The sequence below is a fragment of the Notothenia rossii genome, assembly GCF_949606895.1.
Source record: "Notothenia rossii genome assembly, chromosome: 9".
Taxonomy (NCBI): Eukaryota; Metazoa; Chordata; class Actinopteri; order Perciformes; family Nototheniidae; genus Notothenia; species Notothenia rossii.
This window is the reverse complement of record NC_136907.1, coordinates 26,152,232-26,178,136: the sequence shown is the minus strand read 5'-3', so window position 1 is coordinate 26,178,136 and position 25,905 is coordinate 26,152,232. Positions and strand designations below refer to the sequence as shown.

At 39.5% G+C, this 25,905-nt stretch overlaps 1 protein-coding gene and 1 long non-coding RNA gene across 3 annotated transcripts in view; both read left to right on the top strand.

The window, feature by feature from the left end:
• Nucleotides 1-22,275, top strand: part of LOC307019675 (seizure protein 6 homolog) — a 145,474-nt gene extending 123,199 nt beyond the window's left edge. The window contains exons 9-18 of one of the 2 annotated variants that reach the window (XM_079650712.1): nt 834-972; nt 9,851-10,047; nt 11,670-11,864; nt 13,187-13,378; nt 17,531-17,725; nt 18,221-18,256; nt 18,353-18,461; nt 18,557-18,653; nt 19,182-19,251; nt 20,685-22,275. In XM_079650712.1, the coding sequence (XP_079506838.1) occupies nt 834-972; nt 9,851-10,047; nt 11,670-11,864; nt 13,187-13,378; nt 17,531-17,725; nt 18,221-18,256; nt 18,353-18,461; nt 18,557-18,653; nt 19,182-19,208 (1,187 nt within the window). In that variant the 3' untranslated portion in view covers nt 19,209-19,251; nt 20,685-22,275. Of the gene's footprint in view, nt 1-833; nt 973-9,850; nt 10,048-11,669; nt 11,865-13,186; nt 13,379-17,530; nt 17,726-18,220; nt 18,257-18,352; nt 18,462-18,556; nt 19,129-19,181; nt 19,252-20,684 lie in introns of those variants that run through there. The other variant, XM_079650711.1, reaches the window with a different exon arrangement.
• A 665-nt stretch (nt 22,276-22,940) lies between these two features.
• LOC307020251 lies at nt 22,941-25,637 on the top strand. The gene is made up of 4 exons (XR_013802820.1): nt 22,941-23,870; nt 24,261-24,515; nt 24,859-25,410; nt 25,539-25,637. It is a non-coding gene; the product is annotated as an uncharacterized lncRNA (long non-coding RNA).
• The last annotated feature ends 268 nt before the right edge of the window (nt 25,638-25,905 follow it).

Below are 25,905 nucleotides of genomic sequence, written 5' to 3'. Positions count from 1 at the left end.
TATGAGTACATTTAATGTCTGCTCCTGTGGGTCATGGTCATCAAGCACTTTGTTGCTAGTATGCAGTTTTACAAGGTTCACGTCAAGGAGTCTGCACCCTCGATTTCAGATGCCTTTTATTAAGCGTGTAAAGCATGGTTCCATTCTTTAAAGTCACATTCATTTAACATACTTTAAACCTGCAATATTCTAGCCATGCCTATAGTGCATTTTATACATACTTGGAGTGCATTATAATCTACTTAGCTGTATATTTATAGTTATAAGCACTTATAAACAGATATTTAACATAACATGAATTATATTCACTGTAATAATGCAATACAATGTGATTAGGTCACTATAAATGGTCACAGTTTGTTAAAGAAAGTGAATAAAATATCCAACATATACAAGCTCATGAAATTAAAATTAAAAGCAACACCACTTACTCTTAAATGGAATGCATAATGAAATGTTTATAATGTATAACAATTATGAATTCATATTACACTGAGATTAAACTTTTTTTGTGAATGACCAGCAATTATTAAGTGTTAAGATTTTTGAAATGATACGTCATTATAAAATGTTTTAAAATAGTTATAATCATAAAGCCTTTTATATTTGTATGTGTTTATTTTGGACAGTTATACAGTGCTATAAACACATTTTAATGTCTTAACAAGTATGTTTAGTGCATGAGCTTCATAGAAAGTGCTAGTTTCTAACCTAACAATTTGATATTTACTTTGCTTTCCAAATCATGTTACATTTTAATCAAAGGTTTCTGTGTGATGAAATCCTTTTTCCAGTTGTGTCTCAGTGTGAACCTGAGGGGTTGTGTGTTGCAGCTGTGTGCAGCGGGGAGATCACGGACTCTGCCGGCGTGGTGCTGTCTCCTAATTGGCCCGAGGCCTACGACAAGGGTCAGGACTGCATCTGGGGCATCCACGTGGAAGAGGACAAGAGGATCATGCTGGACATCCAAGTGTAAGAAACCGCACTCAGGTGTAAGACTACAAATCACACAGGGAGGTCAGAGAGGACACCGGATCGACCAGGAGTTGTTAAACACTCTGGACACAAACTCACTTTTTTTCTCATCTTTAATTTCACTCGCAGAGGCACATATTACAACACGTAATGGGGAAGTGTTTCTGTGTCTGCAGTCACTAATTAGATTTCATTTTTTTCCTCCGCTACATTAAGAATTCTGTGTAGCTTCCAGCCCGCTCTCTGACCAGATTAGCCAGTAAGCCTGCCTGCTCCCACTTCCCTGGTGTGTGTCTCAGAGTTGGCTTTGAAATAAATATGCTCTGGCAGTAAACTACTCTGAGCCACTTATACAGCCCTCCCAACTGCAATTCAACACACATTCAACACGTATGCGCACAGATGTCAAAATATAGGCACAGGAAAACCTGTTTCTCCTCCATCCATCACTCTTACTTTACATGAATGTCCCTTGATATACTTTCTCATCCGAGTAATTGCTCTTAAGTAAACACATTATATTGTAAATGTCTCTTTAAAAGCAAAACTATTTGTGCATGTTTGTGCATGTCTGTGCCTTTATCTTATGTGGATTCATCCGTTTGCAATTCTCCATAATATTTACTCCAGCATGCCTACCGTATAGCACAGTTTAATTGATTCGTGTTGTTGCCTGAAGCACTTGCACACAAGCAAGAGCAGATAGGTTCAAATTAAACCAGCGGGAATACTGCCTGAGGTCAGAGGAAAATAGAGTCACTGATAAATCTCAGAGGCTATTGTTAGCTAGTGGCCATGGTGGTCATCAATGCAAGCACACAATGGTTATGTGTACAATTTCTTAATTCCTCTATTTATTTATGCTTTCATTATGATTTGATGGATTTGCAAGGTTTAGTCATGCCATCAGGTTTCGATGCTGAGCATATCGATTTTAATCCACAGTGGTAGAGCATGTAGAAAAAGAAAACCTAATATATATTATTTTTATTTTTTAGAATTTCCTAGTTTCTCTTCAGGAAAGGAAAACACTTAATATAAGTTTCCCAATTAAGTGAACACAAAATGAAAATCTATTTGTGGACAGGAGCCCAAATAATTTTCTTTTAAACATGAATAAATACATTTAAATGAATTAGGTCATGAGCATGTAGCAAATTATGCTATACATTATTTTTAATAATTGGACCAGATGGACATTCTAATTTGTGCTGGGCTCACAAGTTGTTAAGAGCAAAGTACTGTATCAGCTTGTTGTAGTATTATACAAACCATTGCCTACTAAAAAACAAGAAAAAGATAATAATTCCTGTTCCGGTGGTGAACGGCACACAATCCGGACAGAGATCAGAGTAAAGTGCGAACAGTTCACAACAATTATTGTGCATGACCAGTATCAGCGGGAGATAACTCCTGTACTATATATGCGTGGTAGCATTTTCCTTAAAAAAAGAATTCAAATAGTAGAATTTGGACAACATACACTGAACAAAAATATAAACGCAACACTTTTGTTTTTGCTCCCATTTTTCAAAGATCTAAAACATTTTCTACATACACAAAATAACCATTTCTCTCAAATATTGTTCACAAATCTGAAAAAATCTGTGATAGTGAGCACTTCTCCTTTGCCGAGATAATCCATCCCACCTCACAGGTGTGGTATATCAAGATGCTGATTAGACAGCATGATTATTGCACAGGTGTGCCTAAGGCTGGCCACAATAAAAGGCCACTCTGAAACGTGCAGTTTTGCTTTATTGGGGGGGTCTGGGGGGGTCCGAAAACCAGTCAGTATCTGGTGTGAGGGTTAGGGTTAGGGTTAGGGTTAGGGTAATGTTGTGAATCGAGTGGCCTGTATTCGTCGTCCATAACATACGCCTGCCCATACCATAACCCCACCACCACCATGGGCCACTCGATTCACAACATTAGCCTAACCCTAACCCTAACCCTAATGCTAACCCTCACACCAGATACTGACTGGTTTTCGGACCCCCCCAGACCCCCCCAATAAAGCAAAAATGCACGTTTCAGAGTGGCCTTTTATTGTGGCCAGCCTAAGGCACACCTGTGCAATAATCATGCTGTCTAATCAGCATCTTGATATGCCACACCTGTGAGGTGGGATGGATTATCTCGGCAAAGGAGAAGTGCTCACTATCACAGATTTTTTCAGATTTGTGAACAATATTTGAGAGAAATGGTTATTTTGGTATGTGGAAAATGTTTTAGATCTTTGAGTTCATCTCATGAAAAATGGGAGCAAAAACAAAGGTGTTGCGTTTATATTTTTGTTCAGTGTATATAAGGCAAGGAACATTATATTGCATACTTTTTTTTCTTTCTAGATATGGCTAAATTAAGTCTTATAAAAAACCCTCAATAGACTCCAAATAATGTTTGGTGGAAGGGAGGAGGATACCAAGGATGCCAATAATACACAACAACAAAATACCACACAGGGGTTTGTGTGTGACCCTGCTTGCCTCCCTGTTCTTTACTCTGAGATTAAGACTCAATGATTAAAATTGGTTGAAAGTCAAACAACCATGTGCACCTACAGGGTAAAAAGGATCAGAGGATTTTTTCCCCCCCCTCATACAGAAGTAAACAAGTTTGATTTGAGGTAAACTGATTTTCACTCAGGGATCTCTTTTTAAATTGCACTAGCCTAATATTTGTTTTAATCTTGAGCCGCATGAGGCCGCATGAGGCCGCTGGCTGCAATTTAATGACGCTGTGGCCGGCTCTGGTTTATCTCAAGGTTGGTCATGCATGGCCTTCGTGGCAGTATAAACACACAGCTTGCGTGGTCCCCGCAGACCCTCCCATTACCCTCATGTCTGGTCTGCTCATCTTGAGAACTGCATTCATAAAGGCTAGTTCAACACATAGTTTGTGTGTTTGTGTGCACACATGTGACAAAAGGCTCTTGTGGATGAGAGCTGTCTCATTATAAGTGTGGGCACACACTTTTACACATTAATGAGAATGTTTTCTGTATTATCATTCATCACTGTGCTTGTGCTGGCAATTACAGTGGATCACTGTGCATAATGAGAACTGATTAATTAATTTAGGCCAAACAGGAGGGCTGGCTCTGTGCTAATTAGCACGGAGCGGGAGACGAGAGGTTACAGCTGATATCCCCCACCTGTGGAATACAACAAGGTTAACCATTCACATGTGGATTTCTAGCATTCAGAGTATTGTATCTAGAAATGTGTAACATATTTCAGCACAGTGGGGAAAAGTCTGTTTTACCGTGGTAATGTTGTTGTCAGTTTACTGAGCATGAGACGTTTTAAATTGGACATAGCGGGTTTATGGTGCCCTCTTGTTGAGACTCTAAGCGTTGCACCCCATTGCAATCCCTACTAGTGCTGGATAAGGTGCCTTGGAAATAAATGGTCTTTTTCATTTTAAGAAAGAACCTTTTTTTTTTACAGAGCAGAACAAATTAAATGTCAAATCCATATGAATGGATTTAGAAAGTTGTCTTTTGAAAGTGTGACATTAAAAGCAATTTACTTTCTGTTAGAGTTACTAGATATTTGTCGGGTTCTTCAGACTTGGCTTGACAGGTCAGTGAAGGTGAAAAAACGCCTAGAGGCTTGTAAAAAAAACATCTGTCATCCCCTCATCTGCAGAATCGAGCCGGTGCCATTGGTATGCAGAGGAGCTTTTTGGGAATTCTTTAAAGGTCCTCTTTCAAAACCCTTGGAACTTCCCGTCGATGAAGGAGACATTTAATAGTATAGGACAACTCTAAAGTATTGCCTTGAAATTGTTTTGAAATGGACCCAATGAATCCTTTCCAGCTGCATTGACCATGTTAAAAGCAAGTCGTACTCTCTCACACCATGTTGTCATCACTTTAGTTTCAAGTAGTTCAAGGGCTCAGTAAACAAGACTCAAATTAATTCAGCTGGGGGTATAACAAATTTGAGGGTTAGGGTTAAGGTTGTGCCAAAAGCCAATACTGATTTAAAGTGCCTGATGGGTTAACGCTTTTATTTTTAACCTTTATAAGAAGAGTGACTATCACCACAGCTACACTTCCATTTATTTATCTTCAAGAACAAACCAATAAATTATACGTATGTATTAAAGTGGTAAAACTTTATATTACCTCGACAGCAGAGTGATAAACATTAATGCTACTGCAAAATGGAAAATAAACTAAGGAACACATATGGAAAGGGGTGAAAATATTTATTTGGTAGATTATCAGCTCGCAACAGAGGACAGGAAGTGACTGCTTTCCTGTATGGAGGAGGAAAGCATTAGGAAGCCAGGTGGGATGACATTTGGGTTTCAGAGTGCTGTCTCAGTCTGGACTGAAGGCACTTTGGCATTCTTTTGTGTTGTCACCATTTCAAGTGCACTTCAAGCAGTCAGTGGAGCAGATGGATGGGGTCAGTGGGAACATTTAAAACCAAGGTTGACTGCAGCACTGTCGATAAGTCAGAGCAATTGGGGAGGCTTAGGAACCCAGACAGGAGGAAAGGTCACAGATTGTGAAGTGTGCAAGCGATATGCCAATACCGCTGACTATTATCAGATGTCTTTAGAAATGGCTGCTGAGTTGGCCTCGTATCTTGTCCAACATCAGATCAAAGTTCTTGTTGTTGATGTCCGATAGGAATGAACTGCATTATAGTACATTTTTTCCAAACGAATACCTCTGGGTTTGAAACGTGAATCAAATGCAGATGTGTGTTAAACCTGCATTCTCTCTCAAATCCAACACAGGGAAAAATAAGTCCAATTGTATAAAAGTCTAAAATAAAATCACCCCTACTTCTCACTTGATGTATAAGTAATCAAGTTCATTTTGATGAATATGGTTCTGTAAGAATACAATTGAAGATCAGGCAGAGAATGCTTTAAGACGTGATTGACAGATTGACGGTTCGCTTCAACAGTATCATCCACTTTGGGTGTTCTCTGTGTTTTCCTCTGAGAACTTTAACCCCTTCAAAGAATGTCATCAGTTTTTGAAGTTATTGTAAAATGTACTTTGCTTCGAAATGCTAAAAAAACGTTGTGTTTTCGTGAATGGTTGTTGTTAAGTAGGCTCAGTCATTGGTACATGTTTATCTATAAAGCCATGCTGGGTAAAGTACCAACTTATATATGCTCTTTGATCCCACAGAGAGTGGCAAGCTATTGCCTGAGATACCAGGATGTGTTTTTATTACATGTGCCAAGTGCTAGGACTGTTTTAGGTACTAAAGCTTTTATGTGTGCTGCTCCTCTAGCTTGGAACACTATGCAAATGTTTTTTCAAACTGAGCATTTTGGTTCCCTTGCATCATTTTAAAGCTCGGATAGATTAAATGTTATTAGATATCTGTCATTGTGAATAGGTTGCTAATGTATACCCCTGTAATTATGTTGTATTGATGTCCTTTTTGTTCTCTCTTGTTTTTATGTGTAACCAATGTGCTGCAGGTCTCCTTGAAAAAGAGATCGTTGATCTCAATGGGATTTTCACCTGGTTACTGTAAATAAAGGCTACAAACAAACAAGTAGAAATGCTATTGAGCTCTCATGACCACAGAGTAGTCCAACAAGTTAAAACATACAGATTGTGTCATTGATAAGATATACCAATTTGAATCAAAATAGAATAAATTACGTGAGGAATGAAGATCCACTTGAAAAGTTTCTGGAGAACATGTACGGTATGTAGCAACAAAGGAAGTTAAATGCAGAGAATTCAGTTAATACAACCGTTTAAGACTGCCTGACTTCTAGGGTAGTCTAAATGCAGGGATGCCTTTTAGAGGAGATAAGGGCAAATACATAGATAGAAGCCTTGTTTAAATGAGCAGATGGTCAAGGATAAAGCTTGAATACAATGAAGGTGTAAAATATGATAAGAGTTAAAAATGCAAACAATGTGGCCTTCCTTTCTGGACTACCCATGCTTTATTATGACAATTTCTGCATATAAGCATAAAGTGTTTTCATGCCCACTTGGAAATGGAAACTGGCATATTATACCTGTCATGTATAACACAGTTGGTGATTGTTGGGAGAACCTGGAGGTGTAAATTGTGCCCATAGCCGTCCAACTAACCAGTGGGAGTATTGTCACTCAGCACCTCATTTCACTGCCATTCATTCAGCTGGCATCTCCTATGTGTCTGTCAGGAGCTGGAATTCAGTTTTGGCTTTGACTTTTTGTTTCAGTACCAGCACATTGAACAGGCAGGCAGTGGATCAGCCAGTCTGGTTATGTTTTTGTCTTAAATATTTAAATATCTTGTTTGTCCAATCATATACATAGTTGGTAGGTTTCGACAGTAAACGTTAAAAGGTAGGATTTGTTCCCAGTCTGGGTGATTAAAGATGAAGTGGATGCATTTGACTTGCATGCTGGTTTTTACTCAGCAGTAATGTTGAAATATTGTGGGGGAGGTTGTGAATAAGAGATTGAGGAGAGGTAAACAGACTCAAGTCTTTTGTTTCCTTCCATTGTCATAAAACTGTTTCAATCACACAACAAATGACCCTGTCAAAGGCTCCTAGTTTTGTATTGGTTCCAATGTTCTCTGGGTTAGTCTCATGGGTTCTAAAAGTCAATCTGCCAGAAAAGAAAGCAGCCTCAATCTGGAGGCCCTTTATCGCCTGTCAGTGATTCAGCACAAAATTAAGGGAAAAATAAGAAACCCTACCCCTCTCAGTGACATAAACATATAGTGTGTCAGACAGGTGCTCCAGATCAGTGCGCTTACACTACAATCAACATGAACATAGACATAGAGTTCTTAGACAGGTTACTCATTAGGCCAAAAATACATGTCCATGTGTTTTTAGAACCGACACACACAAAACAGAAAAATCAGAGGGTAGTATCACAAAGAATACAGGTATGGAGAGTAACATTTGATTTCAAAAGAAAGTGTTTTGGTTTCTTTGTGTGTTCAATACCAAGCAATACATTAATTGAGAGGACAAAAGAAACAGGCATTTAGTACTTTAAAAAACATGTTGCTTGTGCTATTTGTTTTTGAGATATTATACAGTGATAAGAACACATTATTGTATTAAGTTGCAGACGTCTCAGTCATACAGTTCATATGCTCGCACATGTTTACATTGATTCTTAAATATTTCACTACATGAGGTTCTGGCATGTTCTCCTTCTGACCTATTGATTACATGTAAATAATCTTTGCAGGCATGTTTCTTACCAAATGATTTTCACTCCTTTGTTTCTTATTTTAAGTTTTTAGTTTGTTTGAAAGCTTTCTTGGCAAAGCCTGATCTCTCTTCAATCTCCATTTCTATGCGCTCCACTCCCTACTTGGTGCACCGGTAACTTTCTTGTGCGAACGAGAAAGTATCTCGTGCGAACGAGAAATTATGTAGTGCGAACGAGAAAGTATATCGTGCGCACAAATTAATAAAGCGTGGCCTTGTTTTATTTAAATTGAGGCCACGAATGACATCTCGTGCACACAAATTAATAAAACGTGGCCTTGTTTTATTTTATTTTCTCTCTATGAACCCTCCAGGGATCCGTAGCATCGCTAACACTCAGAGCTAAGCTGTACTAGAGAGAGCATTTGTTTGAAGAAGCAGGAAATAAAAAGGAACTCACCTTGTGGTATAACCGGCAAGAGAGAAAGCCTTTGAGCTCCATACTGTTTCCGAAAGAATCCTTGATAATCCATGATATGGCGTTTCATCACCGCAGTATCAGCCGGTAGAATCTTCCTTATAAGCTCCGCCCCTCTTTTTTATCACATTTTTTATTTTTAAAGCTTTATAAATAAAATCAGCACTTTTGAAACAGGAAGTGAAATAGAGCGATATGAGGCATGGCTAGAATGGGTGATCTGTTTGGTATTTTGAGCAAAACACTTCATAGACATTTTTTTTTATATATATATCTGAGACCTATGCTATTGCCTAAAAATAGCATGATAGGTCCTTTAAAGTTTATCAATGACAAAGAGTTATGGAGACAGCATTTGTAAATAAGCTTCCGATCAGTACTAGCTGAGAGAAGAGCGGGAAATGTGATCTTCAGGCATAATCACTTTGAATTTGTGTTAATCCAGATTGTGCAAATTGTAAAGAGATAAACTTGGGGGTTAGTTACCATTTTTAAAGAATACTGCTTTACTGAAAATAGTTTGATTGGTGACTTATTCGCATACAGCAAATATAAATTGAGAGTTTGTGCGGGTGGGAGTTGATTCATAAATTCAAAATTAGTGCTAGCATTGTGCCATTATTAAAATATAATATTATTGCAGATTTACACTTTGGCACATATTCATGAGACCTATGTGGGGCGAAGAGCAATACATCATTCATTATTTAGTGTTTACTTCACATCAGATTCATCCAATATAAACTGATTTAATATTTCCCAAGTCCTGCTGACAACGCTGTGTCAGCTTTTGCTTTCAACACTGAGATGGTAATCAGTCACCTAACTGTTAAAGCTCTACCCAAAAGTCTTGTTTTTTTTCAATAGCTTCAATGTGATATGACTAAGTGGCTCCAAATTAATACAGCATTTTAGTACTATGCTGGACATGTAAGATACATTTAATTTAATTGGATTTATGTGTTTTTTTCTACGTTATATGAATATCTTTAGAAGTCTTTTTTTTCAATAGCTTCATTCATATTATTGGCACAAATCAGCACAGATCACATCGAATTGGAATTTATTAGTTCTTATTTGGGTCACTTATAATGCAAAAATATAATCCTTAATCAGATACACATCAATACAGTCTAAACATCACTATAACAAACTATCACTGTACAATGTGAATTAAGGACTTAGGAATGCATTGTGAACATGAAATGTTTATTAACCCGTTTCTGATGTCTGTTGCAGTCTCCATATTGGTAAGAATGACCTGCTGACCTTCTATGATGGAGACGACCTGACAGCCAACATCCTGGGACAATACAGTGGTACAAAGCCACACTTCAAGCTCTATACCTCCATGGCGGATGTCACCATTCAATTTCAGTCCGACCCTGCCACCAACATCTATGGCTACAACAACGGCTTTGTGGTCCACTTCTTTGGTAAGAACAGTTCTTCTCTATATTTGATCAAATTGGGATTTATTTTGAGAAAAATAAATAGATTCTTTGTTCCAGTTTAATGAAGTACAAAGCAGTTAAACTTACAATTAAATGATGATAGACATTAACTGTACTATTCCCATTAGAAGAGACACTAGAAACCCACAAAAATGGTACTAATAAGCGTGAAATGTGAAATTCTCCTTACCCAGCAGGTAACGAATTATAACATTTTCTTGATTTGTTCCTTTTTCTTTCCTGTCTTTCTTTTGATTTGCCGATGTCTTCTGGCTTATCCAAGGTGCACAGGATGAGACAACAACAAAAACAGAATAAAAATACGAGGGTACACTTCAACATCAGCTGGTTTTGCTATGTCTTGTTTTCTAAGCGCAGCATGCGGCAGTTAGGGAGGCGCAGATTGACTGCTGCCAAACCACATGCTGTGTTCCTCCAAGCACACATCACAAGCCCCTATTTACATTGTCCTCCCCATCTGCTGCTTTATAGTGCACACAGACAGTCTCGCATTTATATTCCCTTCCCCTGCAGAGGACATTTTTGTATATCAATGCTAGGATTTCCACGAAGGAACCTCAATAGTTGTCCTTTTACTAAAGAAATAAGAACACATAAAGAAATGTTCCCAGTACCATTGTTTTTTTTCTCATTGTGTCTGCATAGAGATTTCTGTAATCAGCTATTTCCCACTCTTTCTTGCATCTTTTCTACCAACACATCTACCAGAGATGGCAAAAGTAACCACATCCTTTACTCAAGTAGAAGTACAGATACTCGTGCTTAAAAATACTCTGGTAAAAGTAGAAGTACTGACTAAACTTATTTTCTCAAGTAAAAGTAAAGAAGTATGGGCTTCAAAATGTATTTAAGTAAAAAGTACCCATAACTAGCAGCTGTTTTAAAGAGTAACTGACCTCCATTTATATGAATAGAACAATAATGTCATTGTTAGCTAATGAATGTTTCCATGCTGAACAACAGCAACATGACAAAGTTTTCATTGGTCCTTCTTCTTTAGAGAAGACCAGGAAATGATGGATATACGGATCGTATTCAAATCAATAGACACGCAATGACTCTAAATAATAATGATCATGCCACCAAACACAGATTCAAACTAAAGTAACAAACCTGTTTAGAAAAATTTAAGAAGTAGAAAATACAGGTATTTGTGTTAAAAAGTTGTCAGAAAAATAAGTAGTGGATTAAAGTAAGTAAGTTTATTTATAAAGCGCTTTTCACAGACAAAATCACAAAGTGCTTGACAAAACAATAAAACATCATCATACTGTAGGAATTGTACAATGATAATGACCACACAAGCCACGTGTTAAGAAGTCATAAAATCACCAAAACACAATCAAAACACAATAAAACACAATGAAAACAAAATGAAAACATAGTATAAAATAGAATAAACCCAAGCACACCGGTTACAAAAGCGCCTGCCCAAACAGGAATGTCTTTAAATGAGTTTTAAAGGAGTCAACAGAGTCAGCAGACCGTAAAGTACTGGTACCAGAAAAATGTACTTAAGCACAGTAACAACGTTTTTGTACTCCACTACTTCCCACCTTTGACATCTACTACAACATCCACAGAGGTGGCGAGGAACGACACCTGCTCCGAGCTGCCGGAGATCACCAACGGCTGGAAGAGCACATCCCACCCTGACCTCATCCACGGCACCGTCATCACCTACCAGTGCTACCCTGGGTTTGAGCTGGTAGGCTCGGAGATCCTCATGTGCCAGTGGGACCTCACGTGGAGCGGAGATGTGCCCAAATGTCAGGAAGGTAAACTGTTCTCTATTTGCTCACATTTGCTCACATTGGAAGAGTAGTGAGGGTAAAACAAAACCAGAATCCTTTGGTTTGGTTATCATAAGCCTGATGAATTCAGGTAAAAATATCCTGATAATCTGGTCTGCACACATTGTCCGGAGTATCACTTTCATACCAGTAGCCATGACAGATTTTAACTATTTACTTTAGTCTCTTTGGTTTAGGCCAATGTTGGCACCTGGCAACCATTTTTAAACCCCTATAATCTTTCCTATAGTCTTTTTGCTATAAGCAGATATTCTTGGAGCTTAATAGGAACATGTGTACTGAGGTAAAAAATCAAGTAAAAAGTAGCATTATTTTCTCATAGACCTCTATACAATCAGACTTCTTTTCCAACCAGCGATGCACCCCCTGCTGGTCATTAGAAATAATTCAGGTTTTTCACACCCAAGGTTGCTGCTTGCCCACTCCCCATTTCATATTGTATCCAATGTTTAGATGCTATATTAGCTGCTACTAACCAGAGGTGGGAGAAGTACTTAGATATTGTACATGAGTAAAAATAGAAGTACCAGAGTGTAGGAATACTCTGTTACAAGTCAAATTCCTGCATTCAAAATGTTAATCAAGTAAAAGCACAAAAGTATTAGCATCAACATTTACTTAAAGTACCAACAGTAAAAGTACTTTTTCTGCAGATGGTCCATTTCAGATTAATATATATGATATGTTTTATAATTATTGATCATTAACAAAGCTGGTAAGGTTACAGCTAGTTTTAATGACTTTGTATACTGCAGGGTAGCTTGTGAATTTACTCCAGGTGTAACTAAAGTCTGATTTAAGTGTTGATTACATTTCACATCATTAATCCAAATAAAGTAACTAAAGGTATTAAATACTTGTAGTGGAGTAAAAGTACAAAGAAGCATAACATGGAAATACTCAAGTAAAGTACAAGTACCTCAAAATTGTACTTAAGTACAGACAGTACTTGAGTAAATACTTAGTTACTTTACACCACTGCTACAAACATTACTTATAAATCTCCAAGCAAACTGTCTGTGGTTTAGTATACTTGTGGGTAATGTGGGTTTTGACAGGGAAACATTTGTTGAATATAAATAAAAATAACAATCCCTACATTTTATTAATTTTTTTAACTGTCAGTCTTGAGAATAACAATGTTATTAGAGTGCAAAAGAAACAGTTTACTCTTAAAAAATCATAAACAGTTCTTTATTATCTTGCGGGCATAAAGTACAAATGTTTTCTATTTTACTACAACTGCCAACTAATAATCTATTTCTTTTGTGTTTGTGCTGCACCAGTTTTGACGTGTCAGGACCCAGGGAATGTGGAGCACAGTCATAAGGTGATCGCAGGGAACCGTTTCATCGTTGGATCAACAGTGCAGTTCGTCTGTAATAAAGGCTACATCCTGTCCGGCAGCAGCCTGCTCACCTGCTACAACCGAGACTCAGCCACACCCAAGTGGAACGAGAGGCTGCCCAAGTGCACCCGTAAGCCATGAGTCAGAAAACACACATGGAAACAAGATAACTCAACACGCAGATTCTGTCAGGCTTTGAATACATAGGGATGTAACGATACCAAAAACTCACAGTACGATATTTATCGCGATACTGAAAAATAAAGAAAATAAATGTGAATTTTTTTTTCTTTATTAAATAATAAATCTGATTTGTACAGCATTTTAGTAGGATAGTAGTATTTTAAAGTGTCAACAATATAACAATCAGACCCTGCAATAGAATAAATCAAGTTTCACTTTAGTTTTTCAAGTAACTCAACTCTAACTCACTAACTCACTCACTCAGCATCATCAAGGTTATCTTTTAGGAATATGAGCATGTCCACATTTCCAGGTAGAAGCTGGGATGTTTGGGAGTTTACAATATCCCCTGCTGTGGAAAAAACTCTCTTGCTTGGTACTGATGTTGCTGGGACAGAGAGATATGCTTTGGCCATGGGTAAACATGTACTGTAGCCCTGTAAATACGATGTCCTTTTGTGTTATCTGTTGTTTTATGTTCATGTTGTAACCTACTTGCTGCCATGTTGGACAGGTCCCCCTTGAAAAAGAGATCGATGATCTCAATGGGACCATCTGGTTGAATAAAGGTTTTTTTAAAAAAAAATGTTGTCAGTCTCACGACGGTATTGAGACATTTATTTATCGCGATATTCGATATATCGTTACATCCCTATGAATACATGATTTAAACAATTTACTATTGAAAAGGCAGTTAGTACATACATGTAAGTATTGCAAGTGCAATTTTGAAGTACTTTAGTTGAGTATTTCCATTTAATGCTGCTTTAAACTAGATAACGGTGGGTTACATGTTGTAACCCTGGTTATATAAGCACAGGCGGAGCCCTCTACTGGACTCTATGGGTACTGCCCTTAACCATGCTATGCGAGCATTCACATACTGAGTTGCATAAACGTAGTCGGCCAATCAGGGCGAGCCTACCTGAATGCGCGCGCAGGCACACAGTATATAAGGCGGCCACACCTCCTGATCCTGTTATCCTTCACCCTCTTCAGCGAGCGGCATAGGAAAGACGGGGCCCCTAGGTAGAGGGCTCCGCCTTTGCTTATATAACCAGGGTTACAATATGTAACCCACCATTATATTTCACACAGGCTAAGCCCTTTACTGGACTCCATGAGCACAGTGGGGGAGCCCTGATGGATAAACACCCTGCGTTCAACAACATCGACCCATCACACTGCCCCTGACACGCTTACCTCGTGGAGTGTGCATGGAAAATAGTGAGGAAGGCGAGGAGCGTCCTCCAATCCTGTATGGGGTGTATAGCATACTACGTTTCCCGGGTCCCTAAGGCGCATGGGAAAACATAAGCGTGCTATTTCCCGGGGGGGGGGGGTCAGATGCCTACTGACCCACAGCCCCACCCCCTCTCACCAGTCGTGTGCTGCCCCAGCAAGCACAGAGGATGAGAAGGAGTCAGACATGTCCAAGAGATAAGACCTTATAAAGGGGCCTAGCGTAGACCAAGACGCCGTCATGCATATGTCCTCCACACTCACGCCGTTGAACAAGGCTGATGACACGGCCATACCCCGTGAAGGCCCTCCCCGCCTGTCCATAGGCATGTGAGATGCACTCGCAGAGCCATCCTCTCAGACGCTTCTTGGACAGAGCTTTACCGGCCACACCCCCCCCAAAGCACACAAACAGCTGTTCGGTGCGCCTAATGGAAGCCGTGCGCTCTACATATCATGCCAGCGCATGCACCAGGCAGAGGAGGTGTAATTTAGCCTCCCTTGCTCCAATATGGGCTGGAAGACTAAAGCCGTTCAACTGTATAACCCTCGACCTGAATGAACTCCCTAGGTTTTGGGGAAGAAAGGAGGGGTCGGTCTGAGTGTCGCCCCGCTACGGTCACCCCGGATCAAAAGGCAACTCGGGTGCACCGACAGAGCGGTCAGCTCGGACACTCTTTTGGCTGAAGTCAAGGCAAGCAGCATAGCTGCTTTCAATGACAGAGCCTTCAGGGAGGAGATCTCCAGAGGCTCAAATGGTTCTGTGACCAGAGCCTCGAGCACCAACGGCAGGTCCCACTGCGGGGATGAAACGTGCACTACTGGGTGCTGCCTCCTGACCCCCTGCAAAAACCGCGCCATAAGCGGCTGACTGAAGGCTGACCTGCCGCCAAATCCCTCATGGCAGGACGAAATGGCTGCTTATATACTTTAATTGTGGAATAAGCAAGCCCCCTGTCCACCAGTAACTGTAAGGAGGACAGAATAGAGCCCAGCTTACAAGACATAGGCTCTAGACTCCTTTCTTCACACCATCGCTGGAATCCCAACCACTTTGGCCTGTAACAGGCTGTGGTGGATTCCGCTCTTGCTACTTGGATAGTCTGAATAACCTCGTCAGACAATCCCCCCTGTCTCAGCCTGTCCCTCTCAGGAGCCAAGCCTGGAGAGGTTGGCCCAGAGTGGGTAACGCCCCCATTGCACCTGCCTCCTGAGACGGTGCTCCCAAGACCTGAGGCACCGCCAAAGGTTGGCCCACCATCATCTGCGTCACCTGTGCATACCATGGCGCCAAACACCGACCTGGGGCCAATAGGATGACTGAAAGATGTTCCCGTCTCACCCTCTCCAGGAGGGGGAGAATGAGACGCAGCGGTGGAAAAGCGTAGAGCAGCTTTCTTGGCCATGACTTGTGTGCAAACGCGTCCACCCCCAAGCACCGCTTGTCGAGCCATGGAAAACCACAGGGCAGGTCCACCTCCGCTCTCCCGAACTGGGCGTGAACACCGTGATGTAGGAGGTCACTCGCCCCAGTGGAGTTCCCCTCCGCAGATGTTTTGGGGACCCCAAGTACCGGAGGTTGCCCTCCACTGAGGGGGGGATGTTTTTTTGGAAAGTGCCATGCGGAGTGATCCCCCAGGGACATCACACAGCAAGCAGCAGCGGCGGCCACACCTAGACCAAGCTATTAATTTGGCCGATGCTGAGGCCAAATAATCACTCTGATCCGGTGAGGTGGGGGCGAGACGCCCAACACACCCGTGTTTGTTTGCAGCCGCACTGTCACTCTGGTGCCTGATGGGAGCAGATGGGCTGCCACGCTCCGCCGCCATGGCCATCACCAGCGGGAAGTCCTGGCGGACAGACTTGGTGGTGGACAGACCTGGCGGTGGACTTCCATGGACGCCGGACCGGAAGTGCCCAACAACGAGAAGTTCTCGTCATCCTCCTCCCCGGCAAACGGAGCCATCCACCCCGCTGGAATGGCAAACGTGAATGGCACCGCCTCAGCCATATTCTGGTCCCCCAAACACTCGAAGCAGAGGTGGTGGGGATCAGCACCCGCTGCTAAGCCAGGGCACAAAGGTCCGGCCCGGGTCCCTAGAAGTGGCGACTCCGTGAAGGTATGATAACTTCTTTCTTCTTCTTTCAAACGTCTTTACTTTCTCTGCATCAGTTGTTGCTCGCTCGCTGAAGAGACAAAGGATAACAGGATCAGGAGGCGTGGCCACCTTATATACTGTGTGCCTGCGCGCGCATTCAGGTAGGCTCGCCCTGATTGGCCGGCTACGTTTATGCAACTCAGTATATGAATGCTCGCATAGAATGGTTAAGAGTAGTACCCATAGAGTCCAGTAGAGGGCGGAGCCTGTGTGAAATATAACAAAGGGAAATAATTTATTTTTACTATTTACTTTTTTGTTTAGATTAAGATTTTACATTGAAAACATATGATTAACTTTCAATATACTGCATCTCTAAAAAATAAAACAACTGTTTGAGGTACAAAATGATTAGGAAAGAAAGTCCTAAACATGAATTATCATTTTTTTAAGTAAAGAATTTGAACACTTCAAACAACAATTAATTGGATTATACTGGTTTTCTTAATATGAGACCTTTTAAAAGTTCAACAAGGATCCTTAAATCCTTGTGCACTTCTGTAATAATAGGCAGGTTTTTATTACTGATACAATTTTTAAAGACAAAAAAAGAAAAAGCACAAAAGTATTCTGACATGCGTAGAGTTCAAACTAAAGGTCTATCTTGCACGTTTATGTTTCGGTTGATTTTGTCAGTGTACTGTTGAAGAAGGTGCATAACAATGTTCTTACAACATGATCTTTCGTCCTCTCAGCTGAGAAGTACGAGCCATGCAGGAACCCCGGTGCCGCCTCCACCAGTGAGCAGAGCTCTGAGAAGGCCTTCTACCAAGCAGGAGAGACGCTGAGCTTCTCCTGCCACTCGGGCTACGAGCTGCAGGGCCACGGCTCCATCTACTGCATCCCCGGACACCCATCACAGTGGAACAGCACCCCCCCTGCCTGCAGAGGTAAACCCTGCACTCACTTATTGAAGATAACTGCGATTTAAAAAAAAAAAAGACATCTTGTTAATAATACATGTATAAAAAAAAAAACAACACCTCTTCAATTATGTCCATCTGTTCCTGTCTTCCGCCCCCAAACACCACACATACAATTTGCAGAGTGATTAATTTCCCATAAAATAGATACAAAACAAAGAATAAACAACTTAAAGATTAATTGTACTGATAACATCACTTAGGCTTTTTTCACATTTTCTTTACATATCACAATATATCAATATAGTGAATTACATTTGTAAAAGAACAGACAGTCCTACCTCACATGGTAGCAAATGTTCAATTATTTAACAACTGTCTCATTTGGGGGAAAATATGACTATACAAGCTTCTTCTGTGGTTGTTTGTGAATGCAAGGACGGATTTCTTCATGTTATATAACATATGCACTGTGATTTTGATGCAAATACTGAAAAAACTGCATTTGTGTGTTTGTTGCAGCCTCAACCAAATTTGTGAATGAACGCAGGCTAGATGGTGAGTCACGTATACAAAATTGCAGTATAATTATGTTTGTTTTGTGCATATTTCACAGAAATAATACCTATAATTGTCTTCCCCCCCTCTTTCTAGTTGTAAATGTGGATTACAGCATGGATGGAACCAATATTGCCCTTGCAGTTTTTATCCCGACTGCAATCATCCTGGTGGTTGTTCTCGGGATTTATGTCTACTTTGCAAAGTAAGTCGCAACTTTTAACAACATTTATTTCATTGTCAATCCTTCCGGGCTTTTACAGGATGTTCCTGCTTCTCTACTCTTTACTCTTTACTCAGGATCCAAGGGAAGACCATCAGAATGCCGACATCCCTGCCGCCGTACAACAACATGACCGAAGAGTCAGCTTTCGACAACCCTGTGTATGAGAGCGGAGTAAGTACAGATGTCATGAGCATGCAAGACGTGGATTCACAGAATACCAGTGTGCTGTCCTGATCCTGTCCCATCTGGCTCTCATCGTGTCCTCATCTCATGGTTCACCAGCAGAGGGCGCCCTCCACCTAGCCTGTCATCATCAGTAAAAACGTTTGTGACCTCATTCTGTTGTTTTGCATCTTGGATTTCCATATTTCATCCACATAGTAAAGTTGCAGTGCATCATTCACATTTCATATCCTACCCCTGTCATATAAAGTGTTTTATGTTGCATGCTGTAAAGGTGTGTACATTTGTTAGTCTGCACACATGTTTTATTTGATTTTTTATTTTAAAAACAAGAACGTTAAAATGTGTTACTATTATCATATGTTTAATGAATTATTGTATTACCTTTTGATGGTTATTATAAGTGCTACATTATGGGAAAAGTGAATATATGGATTTAAGTTATCTTTCGTTTTGTTATTGTTTTTATATGCGGTCTCAATTGCTTCCTCTTGTGTTTTTCCCACGCTCCTTCAGACCTGGCAGTCTCATTCTAGATACTAAACCCAGTTTGTTCACTTTGGCCGTACTGCTGAAGAACTTTGAGGTGAGATCTTCTGATGTTAGAAGCTCATCTCACTCACTGTCATCCGACACTTACATCATGTTGTTTGTAAAACCTTTAATAACCTTCCACACATTGTGATGTGGTTTTACAGCAGAGCTTCAAATGGCATTTGTACACAAAATCAACCAATCACTCAGGAGCTCCAACAAGCCATTTAGGACAGAGAGTGAATACACATACTATTCAGAGATGCTGTATGAAAAACAAATGTGAGTTTGGAAAATTGCGCAATATAAATCTATTTTAGTATACCTCGACAATGGAAGATCAGTAGAAATGGCCATAACATGGGACCTTTAATTAAAATTTAAAAAATGTATTCCAAGACTAATGGATAAAATATTTGAAGGGTTTAATAACTCGGAAAATAATGAAAACTCTAACATTATATATCTGACTTTTTTTAAATTGTATTTCCCCCACTTTTTTCCCCCATTGCATCTCTGTCATTCTACATTTCAATAAAGATATTGTTGTGTTATCTTGAAACAAGGTGTGATTGAGGCATCTACTTCACATGTATAGAGATACAACCGTTTCAGTCCATATACCGCATTCAAAGTTTTTTTTTCTTAATTATGAAAATGATAAATTGTGCACTATGAACTTTAAAAAAAATATCCAAATGTCTTAAATTCTTTGCTCTGAAGAGCAAGGTTACCATCCATAGAAACATTGGCTTTCTAGATATAATACATTTTGAAATTGTTAAAATATTGTATGTATAACATTTAACCTGGGATCCGTCCAAATTGAGACCTTTGTCAAAGGAGCCGTTGTCTCCCTATATAAAGGTTACATAAATAAAACACTAAAAAGAACATGTAAAACTTGTCCGCATGAGATACTTCCAAACAGATGAGACATTTAACATAGAATTAAATTGAATAAATGGGAACCATGGTCACGGACAATATTGAATGGTGCACGCTACTTAAAAGTATAAAGCATCACTTTACTTTACGGTATATGTTTTGTAATTATCTTGTTTATTAAACTGATCAAATAAAATCGTAACAGACATACACATTTAGAAAAAATAAGCTATAATTGGCAAAAAGTATAGTCGAAACAGGATCAGATATATCCTGATGTGTAACAGGTCGCGCAATATATCTTGTAAAAATATCATAATTTCTGTTTTTGTCGAGTTCATTTATTGTGTATGTTTTATAATTTAAGTTCATTAAATGTGTAAGAAAATTCAAAAACATTATTTATTTAATTTAAAATTGCCAGCACTTCAGAGTTGTGTTTCTATCTAATCTCACAGTCACATGGCATGTATGTCAAATAAGAATGACATGATTGAAAATAGAGAATGTACGTTTGTTTTGATATGTTAATCACAATGTGTACAACTATATAACTCTGTCTCCTTTTTAACTTGTTAATTTGTCTGGTCTATACAGGGCAAATGAAAAAGAATAAAGGTGTCAATTTAGAGACCTTTAAGAAAGAATTGCTCAAGCTTTGCCTTTTGGGACCCTCTCTACACTGCTCATATTTTTTCCGCCAACCTTTTTGTTCCAAAATCATTTATTTCCATTTTTCCCCTTTCGTGTGTACTACTGTAAATATGTTTCTCTGTCCACGGTCTAATCTGTGAATCTGTGAACCACCATGGTGATATTTTTATAAAGTAAACAGGTGACGACCGTTGGTGATTGTATGTTTTTTGATTACTTTTTCACGCCCTAATGCAGTAACAATTAGAGACTGAGGGGAAACGATGCGTTGATTGTTGAGATCTGTTGGAAACCAATATCCAATTATCCATATTCTTTGGAAATTTGACATCATTACTTTCTTTTCTTCGTGTGTATGGGTCTGCTATTTGTAAATAAACTGCCTGTCCAATACGAGTGCCTCACGACTGACTATAACCTGAAAATCACGTGTGAAAATGTTTGTAAGAAAATTGATATTTTTTGTTTAACTGTTATTTTGTAGGCCTGACATTCTTAGCACTCCACGTTATGCTCGGTCCTTTCCATCATGCAGTGTCACTTCTAGAAAACAAGGGGAAATTATGCTGGATATTTCCCTATGCGAGCTGATGTGTTGTTCCAACTGCAGACAGCCTCAGAGGATTCTCACATCAGCTATGCATTAGTTTGTTTTATGTCAAACTGTAAAGTCTGCCTCAAAGGATAAGTAGCAATTTGTCCATTTGTGTGTGTTCCAAAATGTGGTTGCATCTCAGCATTTATGGAGATAAAGGCAAATGTTGGGATAACAGAAAGTAATGACGGGCTTACTGATGCATGCAACATCAGATTAAATCCTGCATTGCAACCTATAAAGTACAGTGCACAACATAGATCCCCATGTAACAGGGTTTTTAATGTCGTTAAAAAGTATTTCTTTCAGCATCACAGCTGGTGCAACCACACCCAGGAACCAGATTACCTTCAAGTATCTATAATACTCTGATTATTAATACAATAAATTGTTGTTTAAAGTATTGTCATGGACTCATTGAGATAATTATGAGTGTTATTCATTGGTTAGCACTTTCGGCAGATTATAACAAGCTTTACCTCAGCCATTAATAAACCTGAATGTAAAAAGTGGAATTAATGATTAATAATCTGCCAGATATTTGTTTGACATACCATTTTCTATACATCTGGCTTTAGACGCAGGGTCATGAGCACATGCCATGTTATTGTAGACTGCATTTTAATATGGTAGGAGGCACCACACACAAACTGCAACACAGCTATTTACCCCTAGATGGCAGCATGATAACAAGAAGGACAGGGTAAGGAATAAGGTGCAGACTATTTATCATGCCTTTGTTATGCTTGTACTGTCTTACTCATTCAATTTACAATGTATACAATACTCACTTTCTATTTATTTTTGTAGTCCTGACATTTTTTCAGAACTTATATTCACTCTTAAGATTTTGAGAAGCCTGACCTTAACCGTAACCCTTGACTTTTTCACCCAATTCACAAAAACAAAGAATTGAAAGTTAAATGAGACATGGACCAAAAAGAAAGGAACATAAATGGTTTGGGCAAACACATTTAGACTGTACTGAAGTTAGTCTATTTTAAACGTTTCAAACTTGAGACTCCAGACACTGTGAGACAATAGAACAGGGCTCCATAGGAGAAACAGCAGCTCCTTATGTTCCTTTAAATATGAAAGAATACAAAATAATTTGTTTAATTTGACAAAGAAACAGCACCAAGTTGACAGAGTTTACAGTTTACATAGATCCACAGTAGCGGGACACAAGAAGATGTCTATAGATTTAAAAGAAAACCCCTCTGGATTTGAATTGTAGGATCACATGTTTATATCTATATGTTTTATACATCTTGCTTTAGATGCAGGATCATGAGCACAATTATGAATTGCTGCCATGTTATTAAAGACTAAAGTTACAATTTCTAACAATGGTACACAGTGCAGGTCATAGTTACGTAGAGAAGTGATAATCCACATCCTACCTTATTTATGGTAGTACAGGTCACAATGCCAACCTGCCAACATTTTCTTTAGTAAAGACAGGCTTCCTGGTTGGGCTAGGGTTAGGGAGGGTTAGTAATGCATTCTGCTATTTTATATCTGTTACAAAATCGTTTACAACCAAGTCCAGCTTTTCGTTACTCCAGCTTTTGTGTTTGTGTGGAGCTGGTCTGTCCCTGGGAGCAGTCACCCGCGCTTTCAGCTGAGCTTTCACTCTGAGGCAGGGGGCACCAAGCAGCCTGAGCCATTAAAATGTAAATTTCCCCGTGCAGTCAGTGAAGGTTGAGGAAAAGGGACCACAAGTGAGGATCTGCTCATGTGTCAGCCTGTTCTCTTTGTTCACATGTTAATCACCAACACACTGACTTAATGTTTGCTATCACAGAGAGGAAGAATGCAATTGAGAAGGGGTATGATAACAAATAAAACAATGATTGCACCAAGGTTTAGCTGATGTAGTTTACACCCTTTTTATGCGTGTTGTTTGAGATTCAAATTACAAACCATTTAATGAAGGCTGGATCTGATTCAGTTCTAGTATGAGGAATAAAAAATTACAACTTTTTCTTTAAAATGTGTCGATAAAAGAACAGATATCACATCACTTTACTTTTGAAATGGGTAAGACCAGGTAATAATGATGTATACAATCCGAAATATCAAATACATTGAACAACAAATAGCTTCTAACCTGTTAAGCCCCAAGCCTGTTTTTCAGGCCCCGAAAAGGACATTCCCAGAACAAATGACAATATTTTCCCTTCTAAAAGGGGTAAATTAATCATCTTTGTTCTCAAAGTAATGATAAACCTGTGAGTTGGATGTAGAAAAGTCAGAATCAATATAGATCTTTTTATTTTAAATTAAATTCAGATTGAACATAGTAAAAAAATGTAAATTATAGTGTCCGTCCAAAAATAAACCATTACTTATAGTGAAAACCAGCGTCATATAGACTGAGAGTTACGTCATCTCCGTTCACTCCAATGGATCACTTTTTTACAGCAATGGCGGATCGTGGAGCCTCTCAATCGTTCCCCGGAAGTTAGCGCCAAGGCTAGCAGAGCTGTAGAGTTGCAGCATAATAGACCGTTCGTGACAGACTTTTAAAGGTAAGAAGAAGTTTAAAGATTTATATTGCGGATATTATCAGTACATCTGATTCAAATTAACATGTGTATTAAAGGATGTCAGTGGATTATCCCTAAATTAGTAGATTTAGGGAACGTTTACAGATAACAGATAAAGCTAGGATACCGGATCAAGTTAGCAACACAAGTTGAACAGCCTTTTAATTGTAAATTCCGTTCTCTTAATGTCATTTCGTCCAATGTTGTTGAATTAGAGAAGAGGGGCTTCTAAACGGGATTGTATGCGGGGGTGGAGGGAGTTAAATATTAGATAGATATAACTTTGGTGCGTGTAAGAGTGAGTGTTTTTAGCAGAGCCATATTGTGTCCTTGTGATTATGTTGATTATTACCTGTCTGTATAATGTTGCAGCTCAGCTGATTTTGGATTGATGGCAAAGGGAGAGGGACTTAAGTGAGAGTGAAAACACAAGGTAAGTTTAATACTACTGTTTTATATAAGTAAGCATACTAAACATGTATTCTATCACTGTATTATATAAGTAATCTTGTTAGTAACCTACTGTATGGCAGGTGGAGGGGCAGTGATGTTACAGGTGGAGGAGCAAAACTGCAAGACTGCAAACTCACAAGACAGAGAAATCAAAGTTTGTTCTCCAGAGAAGAGGTTGATTTCACTTCAATTTTTTATTTCATATTTTCTAAAGATGTGGAAATGGCAACAAAAAAAGACTTGAGAGCTGTAACCAAGACAACTGTAACAACATGAGTAGAGAGCCACCAAGGTTTTTCAAGTCCCTCTCTTACTCCATTTTGCCAGCCCAAACTTCCAGGTACATGACGGGACACCTTGCCTGTTTTTGTTGTTTGCGCTCCTCTGGCTGGGTGCTGGCAGGTGGAGGGCAGTGATGTTGGCAGGTGGAGGGGCAGTGATGTTACGGGTGGAGGGGCAGTGATGTTAGCTGTTACACACCAGGCCCAAACTTAACACATTGCATCCTTCTTTGCAGTGTCCTTATTCCTGGAAGGGGAATCTGCAATTCCTGGAGTTTTGTAACCCGTTGGTCTGCACGCAAAGCAAATTTTTAAAGCCTTCTTAATTGTCTCATTGCTCCATTTCATCCCCTTTGTGGTGAGTCTGCCTAATGCCTTAAGTTGGTCTTTTGAAAAGGTTTTTCTTATATTTCTTGTTCCTAATTTTCATTGTTTTCTTGAGAGCTGCATTTTCCTTCCTGATTTTTCTTAGTGCAGCCTTTGCTTTTTTGGTGATTCCTTCTTGGCTCTTTAATTTTCTCTTTAATTTTTTTAATAGATGTGTTTGACCGGCTGCCGGTTCCCTTGTATGCTGACTGGCTGCTGGTTCCCTTGTATGCTGACTGGGTGCTGGTTCCCTCGTATGCTGACTGGCTGCTGGTTCCCTCGTATGCCGACTGGCTGCTGGCTGAGTGGGTGGTGTCAACCCTCCCTGTCTCTCCTCACTAGCCATGTCCTCTCTTTCTTCACCCTCACTTTCCTTTCTCTCAGTCTCCTCATCCCTTCTTCCCTCAATCTTTGAGACTAATGTAAGTAGAAGACATGGCACTGTACATTTTCGAACATTTAAAATATTATACCACTTAAAAATAAGAAATATTACTTTTGTTACTAAGAATTCATACTTATTATACCTGTGTCACCTTTCACACTATAGCTGTGATCATGAGCTATGGGCTTTGTAGATACAGGTCCCGGGGTGAATCGTGGTGCAGGGGCCCTTCTCTTTTTGACCACAGGGCGATGCACGAAGATGGTGGGTATAGCCTCTGCTCTCAGCCTAGTCTTGCCCTTTTTTGTCTTGACAAACTGGTCTGCATCAAAATGTGCCTGCGGAGTGACTTGAGGTTACTTCACACACAGAACAACTCAGTTTTGTCTGCCCACATACATATTCCATAGTGGTTGAATACACGGTATTAGGAAACACTTTATACTTACTGGACATGTTATACTCATTACATACTGTATATAAAATATGACCAAGAATGTGAGACAGCTTTATAGAAATTCATATCACATCT